A 24,403-nucleotide genomic window follows, 5' to 3' on the forward strand; every position below is an offset into this window, starting at 1 on the left:
CTCTGCTTATACTCCAATTCTGATGACCCCTGAACCACCAGCTTCAGGGCCTGGGGACCTGGGGAGGGCGCGCCTGCCGCTCCGTGCCCCTCACGCACTGTGGCGTGACCAGGTCAGGGGCACTGTGTATGCCTGTGCCCGTGCAGAGGGAGCCTCCCTGACACCCTTCCGAGCCCACAGACCCCTCAGCGGGGAGGCCAGCCCTGCACCCTGAGGCCCGTGTGTGCAGCGAGGAGGGGTGGGCAACTGTGGCCACAGAGCTGTGCCCACCCACCCTGGCGATGTCCTCAAGCACGCAACCTGCCCTCTCCTGACCTGCCAGGGCTGCTGCGCTCACCCCCAGTGGATTGCTTGGAGGCTCAGGAGCTGCGGCTCTGCCCCTTGCCCTGGCTGCACCTGCTCTGCCCTGGGCTGGCCCTCCTGCCTCCACCTCCCGCCTCCCTGCCTGCTGGGCCCACTGGGCAGGAGATGGGCAGGGCGTTTGCTTGGTGGAACCCACTGTCACTCCCCTGTGCCGCTCAGGCATGCCGGCCCCCAGCCCTCAGCCACGGAGCCGTTGCTGTTGGAAGCTGCTTTAGGGCCTCAGAGCAGGGCTGGTAAGGAGTCCAGGACCCTGCCGGGGTCTGCACCTGGGAGGGCCACCCATCTTCATGTCGCTCAGCGCCGTTCCTTGCTGATTCCCATCTCATCAGGCACAGGCCACACCCAGGTCACTGTGGTGGGCCTGGGAGTACCTGGCCACTTGGCCCACATGTTCTCTGGGCAGGTGGCGGCCTGTGGTCCCCACAGCTTCTGGCTATGGGCGCCAGCTGTAAACAGCCCACCCTGCAGTCCGGGGACTCAAGGGCCCAGGGGGATGCATGGGTGCTGAGCTCGCTGTGTTCTGTTCTTGCTTCTGAACCAATCCGCTCGCCCCAGACACGCGTCGCCGGCAGCAGGGCTCGGATCACACGTCCACCTCCGAGGAGGAGTACGGCTCCCACCACGGCTCCCCCAAACACACACGCTCCCATGCCTCAACAGCCACGCAGACCCCCCGGGCTGCCAGCTCTGGCCGTTCCCGCTCCCGGGCCCCTGGCCTCCGGGACACCGATGACGAGGAGGAGCCTGATCCTTATGGCTTCATTGTGCAGACGGCAGAGATCGCCGAGATTGCCAGGTAAGCGGCCAAGAGCATCCTGGGGCAGGGGCTGGGCCGGGGGCTCTACTCCGGCCCCAGGTAGGCTTGGAGAAGACTTGGGTGGGTGGGTGGCAGGTGAGTGGGGATCTGCCCGTGTGGATCAGGGACCCCAGGAATAAGGAGGGTGCCCCAGTGCTTTGTTGGAAATGACTTCCTCACGTGGTCATTGGCAGCTGTCCATATCTGGGCCAGAAGATGGGGTAGAAGCGGTTAGGGAGATGAGTGGCGTGAGAGTGATCTCCCCTGAACAGTGGTCAGTGCCACAAAGGCAGGGCCCGAAAGGTCCAGGCAGGGGCAGGTGGAGTCCTGGACACAGCTGGATGCCACATGTTTTGTTGAGGATGCTCAGCTGGAGAGCCCCTGAGGTACCCAGAAGGTGGTCAGAGCAGGTGGCCCTCAGGTCAGAGGCAGGTGGCCCACATAAAGATGGGGGAGTGGCAGCTGAGGCCATGGTGGGTGTTCGTGTGGGGGCCTGGTGGAGAAAGGAGGGCTGGGGCAGAGCTGTCCCTTGGGTGCCGAGGTGTGGCCGGGTGATGCCACCTGAGCCGAGCTTGGGGGCTGTCTGGCCACCCAGAAGGTAGGTGTGGGCCCTGGACGGAGCACAGCATGCGTGGGAGGCACAGGCGGGGGGGTCCCCAGGCCCCACAGGACTGAGAAAGAACGCCGAGGAGCCCCTGAGCGCCAGTGTGCCCCTGGGCAGAGAGGCACCCATGGGTGGCAGCATGGGCCCAAAGCAGGGCATGTCACCTCATGTCAGAGGGACGTCCTTCCGAGTTTCCTATAACGTGGGGGGCTGGACCACTGAGGGACCCTAGACCTGGGGGGCAGCATGGGAGGCTGCTCAGACAGCCCAGCTGGGGGACAGAGGGCAGAGGAGCTGCTGGTCAGGGAGAGGCAGGGGGTCGAGGCCCTGGGACAACGGGAGCAGACTTGGTCTCCATGGGCCGGCAGGGGTGGACCCAGGAAGGCCTGTGGGCGGCTGGTCTCCCTCTTCTGTGCCTGGGTGCCTTGCTGGGACATGCCTGTTGCCCTTCCAGGGCGCAGGGGAGTGCCCTGCTCCTGTGGCCACTGCCCGTGGGAAGGCCCTGGCCTCTCTGGGTCTGCTTCCCACCCTCGCCCAGCTCTGACCCAGGGAGTTAGGAACCCCAGGTCCTAGTGGCCATGATGATCCACCCCTTCCCCACCCCAGCTTTCCTGCCCACAGGGGTGGGTGCCTGTGCCCCACAGTCTGTGGCTGGGTCGCACCCACACCCAGCAGCCACCACACCCAGTCCTGTGGGCGGGAGGAGGGGGAGGGGAGTCCTGCCCAGGGCCAGGGGTACTGCCCTCCTCTGGTCGGACTGCCCACCCTTGTGGCAGTGGTGAGTGGACCCTCCTCGCGGGGCTCTGGCCCATTCCTGTGCTGGACGTGGCATGGGGCCAGAGTGGGGGCCCCTCATCCAGTGCTGCTTCCACATGGCAGAGTCCCGCTGGGCCTGCAGGAAGCACACCTGCGGGTAGGGGCCACCTGCAGGCCTGTTGGCTTCGGCTGCCCCTCTTCCCTCATGCCGGGAGCTTCCGGAGGACCCCCACAGACCTGCTGCCTTTCCTGCCTGCTGCAGGCTAAGCCAGACCCTGGTGAAGGATGTGGCTATTCTGGCCCAAGAGATCCACGACGTGGCTGGAGACGGTGACTCGCTGGGCTCCCCGGGGCCCACCCGCAGCCCTTCCCTTGGGAACGTGCCCAGCACCCCTGCCTCAACCATTTCCGCCCACGAGGAGGTGAGCCCTGGTGAGCCCTGCAACAGCAGGGTCAGTGCCTGTTGCCAGGGCAGGGCAGGGCAGCCGCGGTCCCGCCCCAGTCCCGCATCCCCTGGGCTCGGCGGGCTGCAGCAAGACGCTCTGGGCTGACTCCCTACAGCCCTGCCCCAGGAGGCCGTGGCCTGGGGAGGCCAGCACACCTGTGAACGCAGCTGCCCCATCCAAGGAGAGGCGTTGGGGGCACTGAGCAGGCAGAGGCGCACTCGTGTCTGGGGCAGCAGAGAGGCCGCTCTGTCCACCCTGGGGTCGCCCTCCACCGGGTGAGCCGGTGCTACCCTGCCCTGCCCCCTGCAGCTGGTGCAGCGCATCCCAGAGGCCAGCCTCCACTTCCAGAAGGTGCCGCCTGGCTCCCTCAGCTCCCGAGACTTGGACCAGAACATGAACGCCAGCAGAGAGGACGCCCTGGCCAACAGGACGAGGCCTCGGAACCGGGAGGAGGTACGGCCTCGCCATGCCGGTCACCTGGTGGCAGGAGGGTGGAGGGCCACTGGGACTGCGGGCCATGTGGACACCTGGGTCCTTCAGGTGATCTTCGATAACCTGATGCTGAACCCTGTGTCCCAACTGTCGCACGCCATCCGTGAGAACACGGAGCATCTCGCGGAGAAGATGAAGTGAGTCGTGGCCCTCAGGCAGTGCCCACGTGCTGTGTGGGCTGGGCTGCCAGGTGCGTGGCCTGACTGCGCACGCTGCGCCCGCCCCGCGGACCCGGACCCTGGGCTCGGGAACCCGCCTGCTCCTCCTGCCCTGTCCCTCCGTGTCATCACAAGGATGGGTCCCACCGTGCCAGCAGCCCTGTCCTGCTAATGCTCTGGGCCTCTGTGTCCCCCTTGGGCCCAGGAAGGGGTGATGTGAGCGTGGCCACCGCAGGAGGGCCGGGAGGGTGTCACGCCCCTGCCCCCTGCATCCTCATTCTGCTCCTGTTCCTCCCCCCGAGGATCCTGTTCCAGAACACGGGCCGGGCATGGGAGGACCTGGAGGCCAGGATCAACGCCGAGAACGAGGTGCCCATCTTGAAGACCTCTAACAAGGTGAGGCCGGGGGCGGGGGCAGGCAAGGCCCACCTACCCTGGGCCTAGCGGGGGCGGGCCTGGCCCGGGGTCCTGCTCCATCCCCCACTCCTCCCCCAGGAAATCAGTGCCATCCTGAAGGAACTGCGGCGAGTGCAGAAGCAGCTGGAAGGTGCGTGTGGCCTGGACCCGGGCAGGCAGGGAGGGTAGCCGCCGGGCCATCTGCCACTAGGGCCTCTAGCTGACCCTGCTTGACCCCCACCCTGCAGTGATCAATGCCATCGTGGACCCCAGTGGAAACCTGGACCTGCTCACGGGGAGCAGAGCGTGCACCAGCTCGGGTCAGCTCGGGCTCGGGAAGAGCCGGCCTGCGGCCCAGATCCCGTCTACACCCACCTCAGTAGAGACCTTGCTGCCAGCCCTGCCCCTGAGGAGCTTCCCACAGCGGGCCAACTGCGGGCCCCCCGGCCTCCCGGAGCCCGCCTTCCTCCCCGACGCAGAGAGGTTCCTGATCTAGGCCACAGGCCTGGGGGGGCGCCCGGGCCAGCCTCCCAGGCGCATGTGTCCTGTCCCTGCCCGCCCACCTCTCCCCCGCCCAACCTCAGGCGGCTCTGCGAAAACCCCACATGTGCCATAACCCCGTGGGCCGCCCCTCCTCAGCCCAGCCAGCCCCCAGCCCCATCCAGCCCCCACCCCACAGGCCGCTGCCAGGGGCACGCCGTCCAGGACACGCACCCCATCGCTGTTGTTTTGTTATTAGCTTTAAAGAAAAAAGCAGTGTGTGCCATTACAGGGGGTCCCACCAGGCTGACCGCGATGCCACACTCAGCCTGGAAGGGCCCTGCCTGGCCTCGCCAGGAGGCCCTGTACTGACCTGTTGCCACCTGTGTGCCGGCCCAGGGCTGGCAGAGGAAGAGAGGCCGGGCCGTGGACCCGTTGGTGCCACATGTGGAGCTGGGGGCGCAGGCGTGTTCCTGCTCCTCCCGGAAGGAGGGCCCAGGCCCTGGTGGTGCCGCCTGTCCCCGTCCAGCAGCCTGGGCAGCTGAGCAGCCCTGGAGATGTGGGCAGAACCTGGTGCCAACACAACTGCCAAACCCACCGAGCCTGGGCTGCCCCAGAGAACCCTCCTGCGCGTGGGTGGGCTGGCAGGAGCCGGGCCTGGCCCGGGACAGGGCCGTGGAGACCGTTAGAGCCAGCCCAGGCCTGCCTGCCACTGCACCCCGGGAGCCGCAGGGGCCAGCCAGCCAGGGACCTGGGTTCCAGAGGCCCCGGGCGTGGGCACACGGGCATGCAGCTCCTGGGTGGAAGTGAGCGCGAGACAGAGCAGCCGGAAAGCAGGTTCCCAGGAGCTCCCGGCTTGGTGGTCTAGACGACCTGCCCCTCTGGCCTCCCCTGCCTCCCCTGTGCTGTGGCTTTAAGTAGGTCATCCACAACAGGCTCCCGTGGCCTGACCTGCAGTGGGGATGGGGACCGCCAGGAACATTGTGCTTTCTCAGGACCCTTTCAGCTGGGAGCAGGCCGGGTGACCAGGATGTGCTCCTCGGCTGCAGCGGTGGCCGTTCCTGGAGCCACTGAGCCAAAGAGCCGCTGGCTGCGGTAGCGTGGGGCCTCCCCTCGACCAGCCCAGGGTGGTGTGCCCCACACTGCTCCTGGGATCTGCGGGGTCAGCCAGGCAGGCCCTTTGCCGTGGAGAGGTGGCTGCCGGCCCCGTGGGTGACAGGCCTGCTGTTTACAGATAGCTGGCGTGGAGTCCAGTGCAGGGCCCTGGCACCTCTGCGCCCCGCCACCTGATGTTTACGCGTGTGTATGTGTGTGTGTAGGGAGGCCAGGGGACGCGCCTGGCCCCCACCCCGAGAGCCTGCTGTCCATTTGGAGGAGGTGCTAGTCCGGCCAGCCCAGGTGCCGCCCACCCTGCATGCCCCTCCCAGCTGCCCACAACCTGTTCCCGGAAACAAGCCAGTGAGGCTCACCCTTGTCCGAGACTCATCCACGCCCACACCGCCACTGTACTGATTCTTTTTATGCACAAATTGGTGTCCCCGCCCCCCACATCGCGTTCCTTTGTTCCTTCCCTCCAGCCTTCGACCCGGGATTAGTACCTACTCGCCTGGCTTCTCGGAGGTATCTCTGTACATTGTTCTCAGGTGGTCTTGTGGATGTCTTTCAGAAAATGGTTTTTATATGATTTGTCATGGAGTTTGTTCTAATAAATCATTCTTGTATCACGTGGCAGCAAACCAGCGTCTGTGCCTTGCTCTGCGCCTCCATCCCTGGTGTTGGGGTGGGTGCTGCCTGGGGCCCAGCGAGTTTCCTGGTGGCCTCAAACATTCCTTTTGCCCCCAAGACCAGAGAGGCTGCAATTCAGAGGCGTTGCCACCAGGTGGCGGCCAAGGCAAGAAAGCCAGGCAAGTTTCCTCCTGAGCAGGAAGACCCTTCATTCTGGCCCCCAGGGACACAGCATTCAATCGCTGGCTGAACTGTGCAGAAGAGGGCAGCAGGTGCCAGGGCCCTGCCACCCCAGTTTGTTCCCCATCACTACCTCACTGAGTGCCTGCAGCTCTAGGTCTTCAAGCCTGAGGGTGTCACTGTCCCCACCACCTCCATCCCAGGGAGGCCCCTGAGGTGCAGGTGGCTGCTGGTTGGGTTTCAGTGCAGATGCAGCTGAGGAGCCTGGTGGGTGGCCAAGGCAGTGGTCAGGCTCCTTGGTATAGAGCGAGTGCTGTGGGCCCCACGTGGCCTGCCCCCTCCACTGGCACCTGCCCGGCAGCCAGGTGTGTCTCCCAACTTTCATGAAGGTCTCCAATGGCAGCCGCCCATAGTGACTCAGGAACAGGCCCCCCAGCCTGGCACCCTCATGGAGGAGGAAGCTAGGCCACATTGGGAGGTGTCCAAGGTCTGTGTCAAAGTGGACCACGCGGGCCCTTTAGTCAGCAAACCTTTCTGGAGGCCTGCCGAGTACCAGGCCCCTGGAAGTCTCTGAGCAGGCCACCCAGTGACCGGGGCTGCAGGAGGTGGAGGCCAGGTGGGCTGTGGCTCCATGAAAGGAGCTCCCTCAGGAGCAAGGTAGGTCCGCCCTGGAGTGCAGCTGGGCCTTGGGCTTGGGGGTACAGGAAAGGAATCGGGAGGTAAGACTGGAACCTGAACTAGGCCAGTGCTACCGGGCACAGGGGCATGAAGCTCGGCCTCCTGGGCCTCCTGGACCACCTGGCCTAGAGGTGGGTGGCGGGCGGCAGCCTGAGGAGTGGTGTGAGTCCTGTCGGGTTGGGGATGCTCTTGGGGAGCTGGGTGTGGGTTTAGGGCAAGACCCCAGTAGGGACAGATGGAAGATCATGGCCCCGAGCCTGTGTGGGTCTCGGTTCATTGCAGAAACGAATAAAAGCCCCCCAACGGGGATGTGCATGACTGTACCTGCCACCGATTTTCTTGTTTGAAAGCAACTAATCGGGGGGATCCAAGATGGCGGACTAGAGGGAGGCTGCGTTCCTTGTCGCTCCGTAACTCCGGTTTCAAGCAGAAGATATCTGTTTCTTGGTAAGGCAGTTTTTGCTGCTTATCGATCCCTTGCTGTTTACCCCATTTGTCTGCTGTGATCACCTGTAGTCTGCCAGCATATCAACGCGTTTTTTGAGTGCAGATTGCTCACTCTCAGGCACCTATCATCCGCCATTTGCCTGCCTCTCGTATGTCCATCGCCTGCCTTACACCTATCCATCACCCAATGCATGAGGTTCACCTCCCGATCGTCCGACAACAATCAGCAAACTGATTGCCGACCGCCAATGGAGCACCAACTGCCTGCTGTTGCCTGGAAGTTCACTCTTACAGTACCTGCAGGTTTGATTACACGTGGCTACCGCCATTTTGAGATAACAGCCAGGTCCCATAGGACCCCTGGACGGACTGCTTGAGCCCCATCTCCAGGATCCCTCAGCCCGACCAATCACTCCCTGCCTCTGGGGCCCTCACATCGACTGACTGCTCCCTGCCGCCAGGACCCACAGACCAACTGACTGCGCCCTATCACCGGGACCCCAGACCGACTGATTACACCCAGCCTCCAGGATCCCACAACCACACCAAACACACCCGACCTCCAGGACCCCTGCCTGACCAACTGCATCCTGCCTCCAGGACCTCCAGCTGACCACGGCCACACCCTGAGCTGCAGCTCCCCATTTGCCAACACATTTCCAAGCCAGAGCGGCCATCTTGGATAATCCTGGAAGCTGTATCTCCCATCTTTAGGTGGGGCAAATCCCATCCTGAGATGCCTGCTGGAGGCTTGAAGCTCATTGTCAGGGGCTATTTGGTCTAGGATTGCATAGTGTCTGAATTGGGCACTGCTAATATTGATCTCCCTTTAAAGAAAGGGTTTTGGAAACCTATAGGGCCACTATAAGCCTATAGGAGGAAATCTGCAATACCCCAGATCTGCACTGCTAGAGGGGAAGATACATGAACAACATGAAAAAACAAGGGAAGAAAATGATCCAAACAAATCTAGATTCTATATTAATAGAATCCAATGACAGTATGTTAGAAGAAATGTCAGAAAAGGACTTCAGATTATACATGATTAAGATGATTCGTGAAGCAAAGGATGAGATAAGAGAGCAAATGCAGGCAATGAATGATAATACCAATAAGCTGAAAGAGCAAGTGCAGGAAGCAAAAGATCATTTCAACAAAGAGATAGAGATTCTCAAAAAAAAAAAAAAATGGAAATCCTTGAAATGAAGGAAACAATAAACCAAATAAAAAACTCAATGGAAAGCATCACCAAAAGACTAGACCACTTGGAAGACAGAACCTTAGACAATGAACACAAAATATTTAATCTTGAAAATAAAGTTGCCCAACAGAGAAGATGGTAAGAAATCATGGACAGAATCATATCTCAATAATAACCCTGAATGTTAATGGCCTAAACTCATCAATCAAAAGACATAGATTGGCAGAATGGATTAAAAAGAAAGACCCAACAATATACTGCCTGCAAGAGACTCACTTCATAGAAAAAGACATCCACAGACTAAAGGTGAAAGGATGGGAAAAAAACCTACCATGCACATGGACTCAGTAAAAAAGCGGGGGTTTCCATCCTTATATAAGATAAAGTGGACTTCAAGCCAAAGTTAGTCAGAAGGGACAAAGAAGGACATTTCATACTGCTTAAGGGAACCATAAATCAGGAAGACATAACAATAGTAAATATTTATGCCCCAAACAATGGTGCATCCCTGTACATCAAACAAATCCTTCTCAATTTCAGGAATCAAATAGACCACAACACAATAATTCTGGGTGACTTTAACACACCTCTGTCACCACTAGATAGATCTTCCAAACAAAAACCAAACAAAGAAACCTTAGAACTCAATAACACAATCAATAACCTAGACTTAACAGACATATATAGAATATTCCATCCATCAACGAGCAGATTCACTTTCTTCTCAGCAGCACATGGAACCTTCTCGAAAATAGACCATATGTTATGCCACAAAGCAGCCCTTAGGAAATGCAAAAAAATAGAGATACTGCCTTGTGTTCTATCAGATCATAATGGACTGAGAATAGAAATCAATGACAAAATAAAAAACAGAAATTACTCCAACACCTGGAGACTAAATAATATACTATTGAATGAAACATGGATAACAAAAAACATCAGGGAGAAGATAAAAAAATTCTTAGAGGTCAATGAGAACGATGATACAACATATCAAAATCTCTGGGACACTATGAAAGCGGTACTAAGAGGAAAATTCATTGCATGGAGCACATGGAGAAAAGAATGAAAAGTCAACAACTAAATGACCTAACATTACAGCTCAAAGCCCTAGAAAAAGAAGAACAGAATAACAGCAAAAGTAGTACAAGACAGGAAATCATTAAAATCAGAGCTGAAATCAATGAAGTTGGAGCAAAAGAAACAATTCAAAAAATTGACAAAACACAAAGTTGGTTCCTTGAGAAAGTAAACAAAATAGACAAACCCTTAGCCACACTAACAAAGAATAGGAGAGAGAAAACTCAAATTACTAAAATTCGTGACAAAAAGGAAATATCACAACAGACACCACTGAGATACAGAACATAATGAGAAGCTACTTTGAAAATCTGTATTCCAACAAAATAGAAACTACCGAAGACACTGACAAATTTCTAGAGACATAAGCCCCCCCAAACTGAACCAGGAGGACATACACAATTTAAACCGATCAGTATTAAGCAATGAAATAGAAGAAGCCATTAAAAATCTACCATCCATGAAAGCAACTAATCTCCAGAAAGAAATAGACCCACATTTTTTCAATGCAAAAACTTTGAGAAATTTTTCAGAAAAATATGTTCCAAGAAATAATGGCCCAACCCTGGAGGTGAGCTGATTTAAAGCCTCCAGACAAATTGGCAACCGGCAAAGAGCCTGGAGCCCAGCTAAACTTAACCCCACCTCAGGTGGACCCCTCACCCCAGCAACCCACCCGACACTGCTGAGAAGGGAAGCTGAGATCTTTCGAACTCCAATGGACACAATTCTCTAACTTACCATTGAGATCTTTTTTTTTCTGCTTTTTCTTTTCTGTTTAATTGTGACCTTAATTTCATGCACATTTATACATTTTCATATTCTTTCCCATTTCTAGCACTTTTAAGTCAATTATTTTTCATGGGTCAATATTTTGAGGACTAGAATTTTTGATTAGTATATTTCAATTTTGAATTATTTTTCTTTTTATAATTTTTAACTTATATACATACATATACATATACTTCTCTCCTTATCTGTTTCTCTTGATTCTTTTTTCTTCTGATAACAGCCAATCTCTATTATTATCTTTCACTCTTCCTTTAATTTTTCACTCTATCTTCTCACCTCCTCCCTCATAATCATCACATGCTACCTCACTTCTGTTCTCTCCCGGCCAACCATTCAAAATCGTAAACCCTTTCACAAACTTAACTGCTTCTACTGTGGGTAATAACTGATCATATCATGTGTTTCCTGTGACTGTCAGCACTGTAGAAGTCATAGTAGGATCTGTTTGGTTTAGTGCTATATGTTGTTGGCATTGGTGGTTGTTGCTATTTGTATCCCCTAAGCTGTGAGGCACAGGAAACCTTCCAAGCACTGCAAGTCCACAGGGTAGAAACTCTGCTGCCTCAGATCCATCCTGCTAGATGGGTGGACACATGAATAACATGAAAAAACAAAGGAAAAAATCACCCCAAACAACCCAAGATACTTCAATAACAGAATCTAACGACACCATGGGGGAAGAAATGCCAGAGAAGGAGTTTAGAACGTACACGTCAAACTGATCTGCAGGGTAAAGGATGATGTAAGGAGTGAAACCAGAAAGAAAATACGGGAAGTAAAACTTCACGTCAATAAAGAGATGGAGATTCTGAAAAAGAATCAAGGAGAAATCCTCAAAATGAAGGAATCAATAAACCAAATAAAAAATCAGTGGAGGGCGGGGCTGTGGCGCAGTGGTGGAGCGCTTGCCTGGCATGTGTGAGGCACTGGGTTCAAGTCTCGGCACCACGTAAATAAATGAATGAAAGAAAGATCTATCAACATCTAAAAAATATATTTTTTAAAATCAATGGAAAGTATCACCAACAGACTAGATCACTTGGAAGACAGATTTTCAGGCAATGAAGACATAATATATAATCTTGAAAACAAAGTTGACTATGGAGAAAAGACATTAAGAGACATGAACAGAACTTCCAAGAAATATAGGATAACCTGAAGACCAAACTTAAGGTTTATTGGGATAGATGAAGGTGTGAAGATACAAACCAAAGGAATGCACAATCTTTTCAATGACATAATAGTAGAAAACTTCCCAAACCTAAGAATGAAATGGAAAATCAACTACAAGAGGCTTTCAGGACCCCAAATGTACAAAATTACAGCAGACCCACACCAAGGCACATTATAATGAGAATGACTAAGACAGAGAATAAGGATAGAATTTTAAAGGCTGCAAATGAAAAATGTCAGATTACATATAGGGGAAAACTAATTCAGATCTCAGCTGATTTCTCAACCCAGACCCTCAAAGCTAGGATGTCCTGGAATAACATATACCAAGCTCTGAAAAAAATGGATGCCAACAAGAATCCTATATCCAGCAAAATTAAGCTTCAGATTTGAAGATGAAATTAAAACCTTCCATGATAAACAAAAGTTAAACGAATCTGCAACTAAAAAGCCTGCAGTACAGAACATTCAACAAAATATTTTGAGGATGAAATGGGAAAAAAAAAGTGAATACCAGCAAAGGGAAAAACTACACTAAGGAATAATCAATCAAAGGAGAAATTAATTCAAAATAAAACTAGAAATAAACCCAAATGATTGGGAATATAAATCCTATCTCAATAATAATCAACTCATCAATCAAAAGACACTGACTGGCAGATTGGATTTAAGACCAAGACCCAACAATATGCTGTCTCCAAGAGAATCACCTCACAGGCAAAGAAATCCACAGACTGAAGTTGAAAGGATGCGAAAAAATGTATCACCCATAAGGATTGCATAAACAAGCAGGGGTTTCCATCCTCATATCAAAGTGGACTTCAAATCAAAGTTAGTTAGAAGGTACAAAAAGGGCCATTTCATATTGCTTAAGGGAATTTATACATCAGCAAGACATAATGATTGTAAACATTTATGCCCTAAACAAGGGAGCATTTACATACATCAAATAAACCCTGCTCAACTTCAAGAATAAAACAGACCACAACACAATAATACTGGGTGACTTTAAAGCACCACTCTCACCACTGGATAGATCCTCCAAACAAAACCTAAACAGAGAAACTATAGGACTAAATAATAAAACCAATGATTTAGACTTGAACGTATATAGAGTATTCCATCCATCAATGAGAAATGCACTTTCTTCTCAGCAGCACACGGATCCTTCTGGAGCATAGACTGTTATGTAAGCTATCACATGTGTTGGCATACAATTGTGGTAGTACCTTAATATGTTTTTAGCACCTGTAGGGTTGTTTTTACACCTCCCTTTCCATCGATGTTAAGTTTTGTGTTCCTGCTTTTTTTCTTGATTAGACTTGTCTTTCTCAACATTCAGCTGTATTATTTCTTTCCCATTTCATATATTTCTGCTCCTACTCTTTTTTTCCTCCCTACTACATAATTTGAAAATAATCTGCTTCTTTCTAAGTACTTTCAGTGATAAATGTTCATGAGTACCGCTTCGTCTCGCAGTCCTGGTTCCAAGCACACTCTGCACCACCCTGGGCTTTCTCTCTGGCCTGGGAGACGTGAAAGTTCGCCGCGACTCCCGAAGCAGTTGTGATGTGGGGTGGGGTCCCACATACCTTACGGGGATTGACTTCTAACCCGCCCACCTGGGACCGTGGGAAATATCCAGGACAGCAGCGTGCAGACACGGGACGGTGGCAGCACAGGACTGTCCCCTCACAGGGGGACGAGCCAGCTCAGCTGCAGACGCCACTTACGACCTATCATGGCTGCAGTCACACAGGGAGCGGCCTCCGAACAGGTGGCAAGGTTGATGAGCTGGCCAGGAGGCCCAGGCGACCAGGCTCACAGACAAGACAGCCGGAGGGGGCGGCTAAGTCCTGGCAGAGAGGAGAGGGCAGGGCTCGGACGGGGAAGGAACCATAGAAAGTGGGATGACCGGCGAGGAGAAGACTCGGGACAGAGACGGGACGGCTGCCCGTGTCCCGTCCTGGGCCCCAGCAATGCTTGAGGCAAGTCTCAAGGTGACAGCGTCTTTGCCAGAACAAAGTCCAACATTCATTAAAGGAACAGAACAAAATCCAGGTTCACACCAGGGGACCCAACCTAACGTCCAACCAAAAATGACCAGGCGTGCAAGAGCGGGCGGCATCTGGAGGCAGGAAAACACCCCATATGAAAAGTGTGTGCCGGCTGTTCCCAGCGGGCACCGCACAAGAAGAGAGCCTCTGAGCCTCCACCACCGAAGGCGCCATGATAGACCTGCCTCGAACAAAGCCCCGGCGAGAGAAAAGACAGACTTGCAGAGAAATAATGGTGATGAAAAGAACCACCCTGATGTGTGGGACGTGGAGTGACCACGGGGCAGGGCAGGAAAATCCCCGAGCAACGGCCCGGGCCCAGCCAGCTGCCGGAGAACTCTGACCCACCGTCCCAGCAGCTCAGCCGCTGGGGAGGGGAAGGCAAACGGTGGTCACTACGCCATCTCCGGAGCACGTTGCGGAGCTCCGGCAGGAAAGCATCGTGCCCAGCAGAGCGGGGCTGCCCACGGAGGCCGGAGGAGGAGGAGAGCCCATGCCTGCCTGGCACGGCAACCAGGCCCCCAGAACCGTTTCTTAATAGGACATCAACAGCACTAGCCAAAAGGAAATTCCAAAATAAACTAAGCTGCTCGAACATGAATTAGACTTCCTTAAACTCAGAGTCCACTCATCCAGATCACCTTGAAGGAAGAGAAAGCGAAAGACACTAACTATCCATAGGTCCTTAAGTAATTTGTATCCAAAGCGTAAAACGACCGTCTGGTGTCAGAGGAAGAAGTCAAGGGGTAAAAGACAGGCACGTGTCTCCAACAGGCACCTTCCAAGGGACTCCAAGCGGTCCCGTGCCTGGGAGCCTCAACACCAGTGGCCAGCAGGGACGTGCCAACTGATCAAGCTCACGACGAGAACCAGTTCCACCAGAACGCTGAGCCGAGAGCCTCGGGCAGGGTCCTGCGCGCCTGGGCTCAGGTGTCCTGGGAGCAGTGGACACTGTGTCTACCACAGTGACCCACGCCCACCCAGAGCCCGGTTCCCGCGGCCGGACCAGGAGCACACTCAGGACCCAGGCCGACTCCACTCAACCACCTAAGGACAGGTCTGGAGCACACGCCAGGTGACCTCCTCTCACCTGTGTGACGTTCCTTCCCAGGACCAGCAGCCACACATCTGCATGAGAAAAGTGACTACGAAGGAATCTCCACGTCCAGCGCAGCCGGGAAGCGAGCGTGTCCTGTGAGATGGAGGCATGACAGCCCGAGGCTCTGCGCTGTGCACTGGCCTTCCCAGGAAGGGCCTTCCTGTGCTGTCCAGGCAGGAAGAGAAGACCTGTCTGCAGTCCCGTAGCCCAAGTCCCGGGAAGCTGGCTCCCTGCCACCCAGAGCCCAGAGTCTGCAGGAGGGTGCCTGGCACACAGCAGCACCCAGACACCCAGGAACCCGCCGGAAAGCAGAGGCTGCCCTTGACACTGCTTGGACAGGGCTGATCCCAGGCCAGGTCGGGCCCTGTCCAGTGGGAAGTGAAGGGACGAGGGTCCTCTTCCCCATCCACCCTGGCCTACCAGGCCCGATCTGCCTGAGTAAGCTTGATGCCCTCCCTGTGGACACTCGGTCAGCACCCTGGACAGAAGCCCACTGCCTGCTGAGGAGTGGGAGAACCCGGACCTCAAGGCCCAGTCTGAAGGGCCAGAGGGACTGCACTCAGGAGACCCTGGCCAGAGCGGTGATGGGTAAGGCAGAGCCCCCGCCACGACCCTCTAGCCAGGCCTACCTTTGCAGGCAGCCCACCTCCTCTATTCCGCACGGAGGCCCGGGCTGCCTCCACTTCCCAGCTTCCTGTGTAGCTGAGTGCAGGACTGTGACCAAATCCACCTCAATCTCTAGATCATAGCCAAAGGAAGTGCCTGTGGGAGCTCCAGGAAGCCTCCTCTGCGATGTCCCTTATCCTCTGCTAGGAATATGGAGGCAAGGGCTGAGCTCCAGCAGCTGTTGTGGGACCATGAAGCTAGGGATTCTAGGCACCAGGGACAGAGCTCACAGGACCCAACTCCCAGTGGCTGTGGAGTCAACCCAGCCTCTACACCACCTGCTCTTAGATGTGGTTAGTACAGTTGGAATCACTTAAGACACTGTTGCTCAGGTCTCTGGGGCCTGTGGTCAAGCTGAACCCTGGGACTCTGTGGGTGTCCCCTAGAAGGGTGGAGGAGGTGAAAGTTCTCAGCCCCACCTCCTGGTGGCCCACTCAGCTCCAGCTGTCTGTTCTTAGGTGGGGGTGGGGTAATCAGAACAAAGAGGAAGTAGCCAGGAGGGGAAGCAGTAGGCTGAGAGGAGGCAGGTGGGCCCACTCTGAGCCTAGGGGCCTGCAGTCTGCTGCTGGAGCCAGGATGGACGCCAAGGCAGGTTCCCCAGAGGTAGGTGCCTGGGAGGTCAGAGCTGGGTGGGGCAGCCAGACCAAAGGCCCTGGGAGGAGCTGCTGTCCACCTCCCATGGCTCCATCCTCCCAGCCAGCCCAGGTCCAGGGACTCACACAGTCTCTGGCTGGCCCTGCAGCTGCCAGTTCCTCACCCAGTCTATACTGCCAGACAGCTGGGGCATCCGGGCCCCACTGAGTTGGCAGCCAGGCCCTCTGCCCCAGCCTGGGTCTGGCAGTTGGGCCCCACACCCTGCAGGGCACAACTCCACACCTTCAGCTGTGGCCTCCGATGCCTCCAGGGTCCCTTGGCTGCCCGCCATGGGGCTGGGGAGGCTCAGAGTCCATCCCCTGCCCCCAGCCCTAAGATGCCTGACCAGATAGCCAGACCCTCCCCCAGGGCCCCTGCAGGAGGATGGATCTTCAGCTGCCTAGAGCCACCTGGGAGGCCCGTCTCCCCAGCCCCAGGACGGTCCCATGCAGGAAGAGGCCAGAGGGTCTGCAGTGCCCTGCAGTGCCTGTGACAGGGCCCAGGTCCAGATGGCTGCGTGCTCCGACCTGCCTCTCTGCCTGGGCACCTTGGAAGGCAAAAACGCTTTTCCCAGGAGGAGCAGGAGGGAGTGGGGAGCAACCCCTTTGAGGGTCCCCAGTGCCCCAGCCCAGAACCTCACCCTGGCCACCTCTCTTGAAAGTCACCCAAGGAGGGGAAGCCTGAAGCTGGGTTCACAGAGCCCCTGAGCTGCCCCTGTGTGGGGTCACCTCAAGAGCTTCAGCCCAGCTCGTACCCCATACCCACTGCCTAGGGACGCCCAGCCAGAAGGGTACTGGGCCTTGGTATCTGCCTGTGCTGCTGCCGTCCACTGTGCAGGTCCACCGCCCTGCAACGCTCTGGCTCTGGGGCCCACAGAGCCTCGGGCCCTGGGCACCCTCCCAGGTCAAGTTCTCTGAGCCCCAGCCTGGGAAGGTCAGCAGAGAGAAACCCCAGGGGTCCCTTCGTCCCAGCAGCAGGCTCCACACAAGCAGCCCAGGCTGCCCTGGACCCTGAGCTTCAGTCCCCACATGATGGCCAGGGAGCCAGGCCTGCTCCTGCCTTTGTGGTGTCTTGGTCGGGGGTTGGAGAGCCAGGGCGACCCATCCCCTGCACCCACGACTCCCAGGCACTTGCTCCGTGGTGCCCTCAGGGCGGTGGTGCTGGCTGGGTTCCCAGCTCCTCATGGAGGCACTACTCTGCGGGCACAGGCGAGTCCATCCCAGCTGGCCGCACAGCCCTGCTGCAAGGGGCGGCCCTGCCCTGGACACAGGCTGTCCGTGGGAGGCCTCTGGCTGCCAGCACCCTCACGTCCCAGGCCTTGCTTCCTGCCAACTGCCGGCTGCAGAGCCAGGGTCCAAGACCCAGCAGCCCTGGAAGGGGAGCAACTGTCTGTGGCCAGTCAGGAGGAACTGAGCCACAAAAGCAGAAAGAGTGCTTTCAGACTCAGCTGCCGCTGGCAGAAACAAGGAACCGAGACTCAGACGCCCACAGCCACCGAAAGGGGACCGAGAGGGGAGCACAGGCTTGACACAGGGCCTCAAGGCGTGGGTGCAGTCAGCTCTGGGGCTCACGCTGAGGCTGCCCCCTGCAGCCTGGCTGTCTGTGGGGGGCGTCGGGGGGAGCCCAGGTGCCGGTCCCCACCCGGATGTGACTGGCTCCTGGGAGTCAGAGTGTGTCTGTGGGGACCCCACAAAGGGCTGACACTGTGGTGCCAGAGCTGCCTGTGATTCAAGGCTGCCTCCTGCAGCTGCTGGCACCACTGCGGACAGCGGCAGGGGACCCCGAGTGGTGCTGCTCCACGCCACCCCACAGCCCACGTGGCAGAGGGAGCACGGTAGGACCCAGGGTCACAGGGAGGGTTCACCAGGGACTCCACAGCCTGGGAGTTTTAGCCTGATTCCTGATTACAATTACTTTAAAAGTCAATTTTTAAATAAAGTCTGAGACCCCTGGGCCCAAGTACAGAAGACGAAAGCAGCCCTGGGGTGCATGGGGAGCAGGCCAGGGAGGAGGCAAGCCCGCGGGAGCAGCTGCAGCCCTTGCCTGCATCTCTGCCGCACAGTGGGCTGCAGACCTCCGACCCCAATTAGAGGGGCCGGGCTTCTCTCCGTCCTCCCCGCCCCCACTGAGACCTCCCCCAGGTGCAGCTGGTCCTCTGGGGAGCCTGGCCCTTCGTTCCAGTGCTGGAGGGGCTGTCTCGGCCCACCAGGACCCTGCAGAGATGTCTCCTGCAGGTGCTGGGCATGCTGGCCACGCTGGGGCTGGGCTTCCTGACTCTCACCTACCTCCTGTGGCAAGTGCCCCTTCCTCACACCTGGTACCAGACACACCCCAAAGAAGTGGCCCCGGAGTCCTGGGAGGCCCTGGAAGGACAGACTGGGCAGCAGAGGGACTCCTGCCAGTGAGCACGCCTGAAGGGGCCTGTGGTGGCCGGGAGGGGCAGATCTCGCTGGGCAGTGTCTGCTTTCCACCGCGGGGTCTGCCTCTGGGCCAAGCACCACCCTCCACCAGCCCCTGCGGGGACACAGGTCATGAGAAGGACCTGGACCACGGGCTCGGGTGGGCTGGGAACCGCGCACAGGGTACTCCTGACAGTACAGGGCTGCCCGCTGGGGGCTGTGGCAGGCTGGCGAACACCGAGCCCTGTGAGTGAGACTCGGCGTCTTCCAGTCCTTCACCCGCAGGGTTCAGTGCTGCCCCGCTGCACCGAGGCCCCGCAGCCTCCCCACCCTGCTCTTGGGGCACAGGCCCCAGAACCTCCCCACTCACCTTGCTGCGGGGACAACTGCTCCCTGTGGGCTTGCAGGGGCGCCGGGCCTCCCAGACTTCCCGGCTCCGGGACAGGCAGCCCTGTCCCCTCAGGCTCCTCGATGACACGCTTCAGGGGGTCACTGCTGCCCCAGCCTGTGGGTCTTAGGCCTCCTCCGCCCAATTTGGCTTAGCTGCCCCCTTCCTGCACCCTTGACCTGGGGGCTTAGGCCAGGGCCACGCTGGCGGCAGTCTCTCCAGCTGGGCAGCAGGGAGGGAGCAGATGGTCCAAGCAGGCTGGTGGCTCCTACAGTCACACCCGGGTCCCCTTCTCGGCTCTCTTTCCAGGTTCATCCTTGTGGAAAGCATCCCTCAGGACCTGCCATATGCTGCTGGCAGCCCATCCGCTCAGCCACTGGCCCAGGCCTGGCTGCAGCTGCTGGACACTGCCCAGGAGAGCATCCATGTGGCCTCTTACTACTGGTCCCTCACAGGACCTGACATCGGGGTCAATGACTCCTCTTCCCAGCCGGTGCATCCCTGGCCCCCACCCTGACCCTGAGACTGAAGGCTGCCCCCAACCTGCCCCAGCGGTGGGCACACAAAAGCCAGGCCAGCCTCTGTGGTGGGGACTGGGAAGGAGCCCCTGTGGGGAGCTCGCTGGCAGGGTAGAGCACGGGAGGCCTCTGGGGTCGGAGCACGCAGGCTGTGCCAAAGTGCAGGTCTGCTCCCAACCAAGGTCAGCCAGACACTTGGTCCAGCCCTGGCCGCAGGCAGTCCCGAGTCCGGGGGGAGGGGAGGGACAGAGGGCTGGCCTGGGGCCACCTCTCACGGCCAGCCTGATTTCACAGGGAGAGGCCGTTCTGCAGAAGCTGCAGCAGCTGCTGGACAGGAACGTCTCCCTGATGGTGGCCACCAACAGCCCAACGCTGGCCAAGAACTCCACTGACCTGCAGGTCCTGGCAGCCCAGGGTAGGTGCTTTCTCCATCCTGGTCCTGTGGCCCTGTCTTGCCGGCACCGTGGGACAGGGGCAAAGAGCTGCCAGGCAGGCGGGGAGGCCCCGGTGCTTCACCAGGGCCCTGGAGGGAGAAGCCCAGGCCTCTGAGCTCCCTTGGGTCAGGGTCAGCGGGACTCAGCAGGCTTCCAGGAGCCAGTGTCCTGTTCCCCAGGGCAGCCTGGGGGCCCTGCCACTTTGCCCTGTGGGTGGCGACTGAGGCCAGTTGCTCCAGGCGGGCAGCAGGCAGCGGGCGGCAATGGGCTCAGTCATTGCTAATGCTCTGGAGCCGGGCTACCCAGAGGGACCCTGGGCCTGCCATGCCACCATTTCCTCACCTGCAAGATGGGGAGAGCGTCCACACTGAGGGGGCAAGATTGCTCTGAAGGGAACACAGCTGAAGCCAGTGCAGAGACAGCCACATGTCCTATGGCAGGTGCCCAGGTGCGGCAGGTGCCCATGAAGCACTTCACTGGGGGCGTCCTGCACTCCAAATTCTGGGTTGTGGATGGGCAGCACATCTACCTGGGCAGTGCCAACATGGACTGGAGGTCCCTGACACAGGTGAGTCCCAGGGCCCGGGTTGGGAGGCCCACCCAGAGCTCCTCCCTCCCACTCCCACGTCCCCTCTAGTAGGGGACAGTCAGTGTCACGAGAAGTCAGCCGGTGGAATCCTGGGTCGCATGGCCAAGTCATCACACCTACGCGGAGGAAGCCATCAGACACTGCACAGTTAGGGAATTCCGTGCAGGCGGCGCTCTGTCACAGAGTAACACCTAGGGACACAGGAAGCAGCTTAGCCCTCAGCATCTGGAAAGGTGCAGATGATGAAGCAGGAGGCTTCAGAGGAAGCGGGGCGTTAAACCTGGAGCCGAAGCTCGGTGGCCACACGGGTGCTGGTTCCACCCACAGCACCACACACCAGGTGTCAAGGATGAAGGGGACACTTCCTCCTTGGGCTGACTGAGTTCTCCAAGGAGGGTGCTTTCATTTCACTAAGTAGATCCGTGTGTGTGTGTGTGTGTGTGTGTGTGTGTGAAAATGGACGTGACATGGTAACAGTTGCTAACCCTCCACAGCAAGATTAAGAGCAATTTTATTTCCTTGTGTTTTTGTGCATTTTGTGTGTCCAACAAATGCCACTTTCACCCCTGGAACATAGTGTTCAGGAAAACAGGGCCCGGGAGCAGTGCCCTCCCTCCTGGGCACCCCACTCAGGTCCTGCAAGTGACGCATTGGGCAGGCCCAGGCTGCCCCTGGTGGGCCTTGCTCCTGTGGCCACTGACCGTGGCTCCTGCAGGTGAAGGAGCTTGGAGCCATTATCTACAACTGCAGCCGCCTGGCCCACGACCTGGAGAAAACCTTCCAGACCTACTGGGTGCTGGGGGCACCCCAGGCTGTCCTCCCCAAAACCTGGCCTCAGAACTTCTCATCCCACATCAGCCGCTTCCAGCCCCTCCGGGGCCGCTTTGGCGGTGTGCCCACCACTGCCTACTTCTCGGTAAGGTGGGGTGCGAGCCATCAGGTCCTCTCTACCTCATCTGGTCAGATCAGCAAGAGCCCCTGCCCCATGGGCTGGCCCTCAGCACTGCTTCTAGGTCCTCAGGGACCCGTGCCATGGACGGGGCAGGCTGGTACTGCCACCTGGGAGACCAACAGCCAGGGAGGTGGTGGGATCTGTGGCCCTTGGGGTCTCCAAACAGACCGAGTTGTGGGTGGGCTCAGAGGCTATGGGGTTGGGGTGCCAGGGCACCAGACCCTCCCTTACTGTGCTGGGCAAAGGGATGCCCCTGGCTCCCTGAGGCCCCGGCTACCCCAGTGACTGGTCCACCGCAGAGACTGCGCCAGAACGAGAGGAGACCCTGACGTGGGGGTCCCGCTCCAGGCAGCGGAGCAGCTTCCTCCAGCCCAGGCCCCAGAGGCTGGGTGCTGGCCAGGCTCAGGCCAGGCCCGGGGTCTCCCCGAGACGCTCTTTCCCGGGCAGTGCCTCTTGCCCCTCCCCCACACGGGACTCCTGGTGGGTACTGGGGTCGCAGGCCCGAGGGAGCCTGTGGCGGTGCTTCAAAGGCACCTCTGCACCACAGGCTTCCCCGCCAGCTCTCTGCCCCAGAGGCCGAACCCGGGACCTGGATGCGGTGCTGGCAGTGATGAAGGGCGCCCGGAAGTTCATCTACGCCTCAGTGATGGAGTACTTCCCCACCACCCGCTTCAGCCGCCCTGCTAGGTGACCACTGGGGCATGGCCCTGGAGAGCAGAGGCCCACCCCACGGGCAGCTCCTGGGCTCGGCACATTTTCCCTTCTGCCAGGACCCCTGCTCGACCCAGGGCCTGTAGGCAGGACCCTGACCCTTCCTCCCCCAGGTACTGGCCAGTGCTGGACGACGCGTTGCGGGACGCTGCCTTTGGCAGACGCGTGTGTGTGCGTCTGCTGGTCAGCTGTGGGCTCAGCACGGACCCCACCATGTTCCCTTACCTGCGGTCCCTGCAGGCCCTCAGCAACCCCTCTGCTGGCATCTCAGTGGAAGTGGTGAGGCTGTGCCCCCAGGGTGGGGGTAGGGCAGACCCTCCCCGCCCCTCCCTTCCCAGCCCTCCACGCTCCCTCTCGTTCCCAAAGAAAGTCTTCATCGTGCCTGTGGGGAATCACTCCAACATCCCATTCAGCCGGGTGAACCACAACAAATTCATGGTCACAGAGAAGGCAGCCTACATAGGTGAGCAGCCGGGGCATCGGGGTACAGGGCAGGGGGCTGCTGGAGGCGGCCAGGGTCTCAGCGGAGTTCTGGGAACCAGGTAGCTGTCACAGGGGCAGGTGGAGAGAGCCGGAGCTGCGGGGCCCAGGACACCCCCCGGGTGACATGGTGGAGTGACGGCAGAGCAGCCAGTGCTTCGGCTGGACTGAAGCCAGGCCCAGAGCCAGTCACAGGGCCGCGCCCAGAGCCCCTGCCTTCCTTCTGACCCCTCCACAGGCACCTCCAACTGGTCGGAGGATTACTTCAGCAGCACCTCAGGTGTGGGCTTGGTGGTCAGCCAGAGGGCCCTCCATGCCCAGCCAGGGGTGCCACCTGCACAGGAACAGCTGCGGCAACTCTTCGAGCGGGACTGGAGTTCCCGCTATGCCGTGGGTCTGGACGGACAAGCCCCAGGCCAGGACTGTGCTTGGCAGGACTGAGGCCCAGCACCCTTGGTTCCAGGTCTACAGCCCTCACTGGACACTGCTGTCCACCAGGCTGTTCAAGTTCAGAAATTATACACGCAAAAGAACGTTAGCTGGGGCCAGAGAACTGCCACGCAGATGAACCCAGGTTCTGAGGATTTGTGCTGCAGCTCTGCACCCTCAAACTGCACAGGCTTTTCGGGGAATGGGAGGGGGAACTCTTACCCGGAAGACCGAAACTACGGAGAGGCTGGGCCCAGATGTGCCTCACTGGCCACCCAGCATGATTGCTGCGCCAGGCCCAGGTGTAGAGTTTGTGGGTCATTGCTGAGAGGTGCCCAAGTGCCACCCCCAATAAGAGATGCTGTGGCTCCCAGGCCTGGCCCAGTTCAAAGGTCGCACTCCTGTCTTCTCCATTCGTGTGTGCACCCGCTGGGGCCCATGGCCTCCGGCTTCACGCTGGAAAGCTCTTCATCATGGCTGCATTTCACAGCAGCCCCTCTGTCCAGGCTCTGCAGCTCCTTCCTGCCCAGATCCTCCAGGGTCGGCAGTGCGCAACCTTCGGGTGGGTGCAAACTGCTGACCAGAGGGAGTAATGCCAGCCCGCAAGTGCCACCTGCAAGCCAGTCTCCCCTCTCCCGCCCCTGGGACCCCGCAAAGGGCCCGCGTCTAGGTGGTCACTCCAACAAAGCCCTGCTACTTGTCCGCGGGGTTGGGAGAGTAGGCCGTTCTCGCCCAGGCAGAGCCATAGGAGCCTAGGGGCGGATTGGGAAGGGGTCCTCGGCGCTGAGGACCAACTCAGGACGCACCCACCCTCCGGGTCTCCTAATCCGAAGCCCAAATACTGACTCGGCCGTCTATAGAGTGAGACGCTGGGGCTGGCCGGTGGCAACCACAAAAACTGCACCTGCAGCGCTTTACTGGAAGATGCAGGCTGCGGAAGGAGCCAGGGTGTATAGGGTGGGGGCGGCGTGAGAGTGGAGACCAGGGCCGTGTGGGCGGGGTTGGCGTCCGAGGGCGGGGCCTGAGGCTTGTGGGCGGCGCTGGCATGCCAGGACCAGAGACCCCAGGCCGTGTGGGCAGGTTTTGTGGCTATGTGGGTGGGTCTGGTTTGTGGAGTAACCGAGGGCTTTGTGGCCCGGGCCCGGGGTCTGTGGGTGGGCCCAGGATTTGGGTTAGCTGGTACATGATACAGGACCCAGATCTCAGAGCTAGGGTATGGGTTCCAGAGAATCTAGATTTGAGCTCCCAAGAGGAAGAGGACACAAAGCTGGGGTGGGGAAT

General features: G+C 58.1%; 2 protein-coding genes across 8 annotated transcripts in view; both read left to right on the top strand.

Annotated features, from left to right (window-relative positions):
- Positions 1-6,221, top strand: part of Cep170b (centrosomal protein 170B) — a 25,203-nt gene extending 18,982 nt beyond the window's left edge. For 4 of the 6 annotated variants that reach the window (XM_047539115.1, XM_047539117.1, XM_047539114.1 and 1 more), the window contains exons 13-19: positions 919-1,159; positions 2,782-2,941; positions 3,275-3,418; positions 3,506-3,594; positions 3,918-4,011; positions 4,111-4,162; positions 4,260-6,221. In XM_047539115.1, the coding sequence (XP_047395071.1) occupies positions 919-1,159; positions 2,782-2,941; positions 3,275-3,418; positions 3,506-3,594; positions 3,918-4,011; positions 4,111-4,162; positions 4,260-4,507 (1,028 nt within the window). In that variant the 3' untranslated portion in view covers positions 4,508-6,221. The remainder of the gene's footprint in view (positions 1-918; positions 1,160-2,781; positions 2,942-3,274; positions 3,419-3,505; positions 3,595-3,917; positions 4,012-4,110; positions 4,163-4,259) is intronic. The other 2 variants (XM_047539118.1, XM_047539119.1) reach the window with 1 other exon arrangement.
- A 9,867-nt stretch (positions 6,222-16,088) lies between these two features.
- Positions 16,089-23,513, top strand: Pld4 (phospholipase D family member 4). Of its 2 annotated transcripts, XM_047540890.1 has the most exons (11): positions 16,118-16,192; positions 17,970-18,056; positions 18,457-18,623; positions 19,319-19,502; positions 19,822-19,942; positions 20,402-20,529; positions 21,266-21,466; positions 22,050-22,189; positions 22,327-22,492; positions 22,580-22,676; positions 22,932-23,513. In XM_047540890.1, exons 1-11 carry the CDS (start codon positions 16,166-16,168, stop codon positions 23,132-23,134), a joined length of 1,521 nt encoding a protein of 506 aa, XP_047396846.1. In that variant the 5' UTR covers positions 16,118-16,165; the 3' UTR covers positions 23,135-23,513. The 2 variants fall into 2 exon arrangements, with proteins under 2 accessions (XP_047396847.1, XP_047396846.1); XM_047540891.1 differs by lacking the exon at positions 17,970-18,056 and having other exon boundaries at positions 16,089-16,192.
- The last annotated feature ends 890 nt before the right edge of the window (positions 23,514-24,403 follow it).

Source organism: Sciurus carolinensis, chromosome 2, assembly GCF_902686445.1.
Source record: "Sciurus carolinensis chromosome 2, mSciCar1.2, whole genome shotgun sequence".
Lineage (NCBI taxonomy): Eukaryota > Metazoa > Chordata > Mammalia > Rodentia > Sciuridae > Sciurus > Sciurus carolinensis.

Excerpts from the sequence above, each read along its gene's own strand:
- Pld4 (XM_047540890.1), top strand. The coding sequence starts at position 16,166 with ATGGACGCCAAGGCAGGTTCCCCAGAG. Across the intron at positions 18,624-19,318 it reads CAGCAGAGGGACTCCTGCCA|GTTCATCCTTGTGGAAAGCA; the intron begins GTGAGCACGCCT and ends CTCTCTTTCCAG. Across the intron at positions 21,467-22,049 it reads CCACCACTGCCTACTTCTCG|GCTTCCCCGCCAGCTCTCTG; the intron begins GTAAGGTGGGGT and ends TCTGCACCACAG.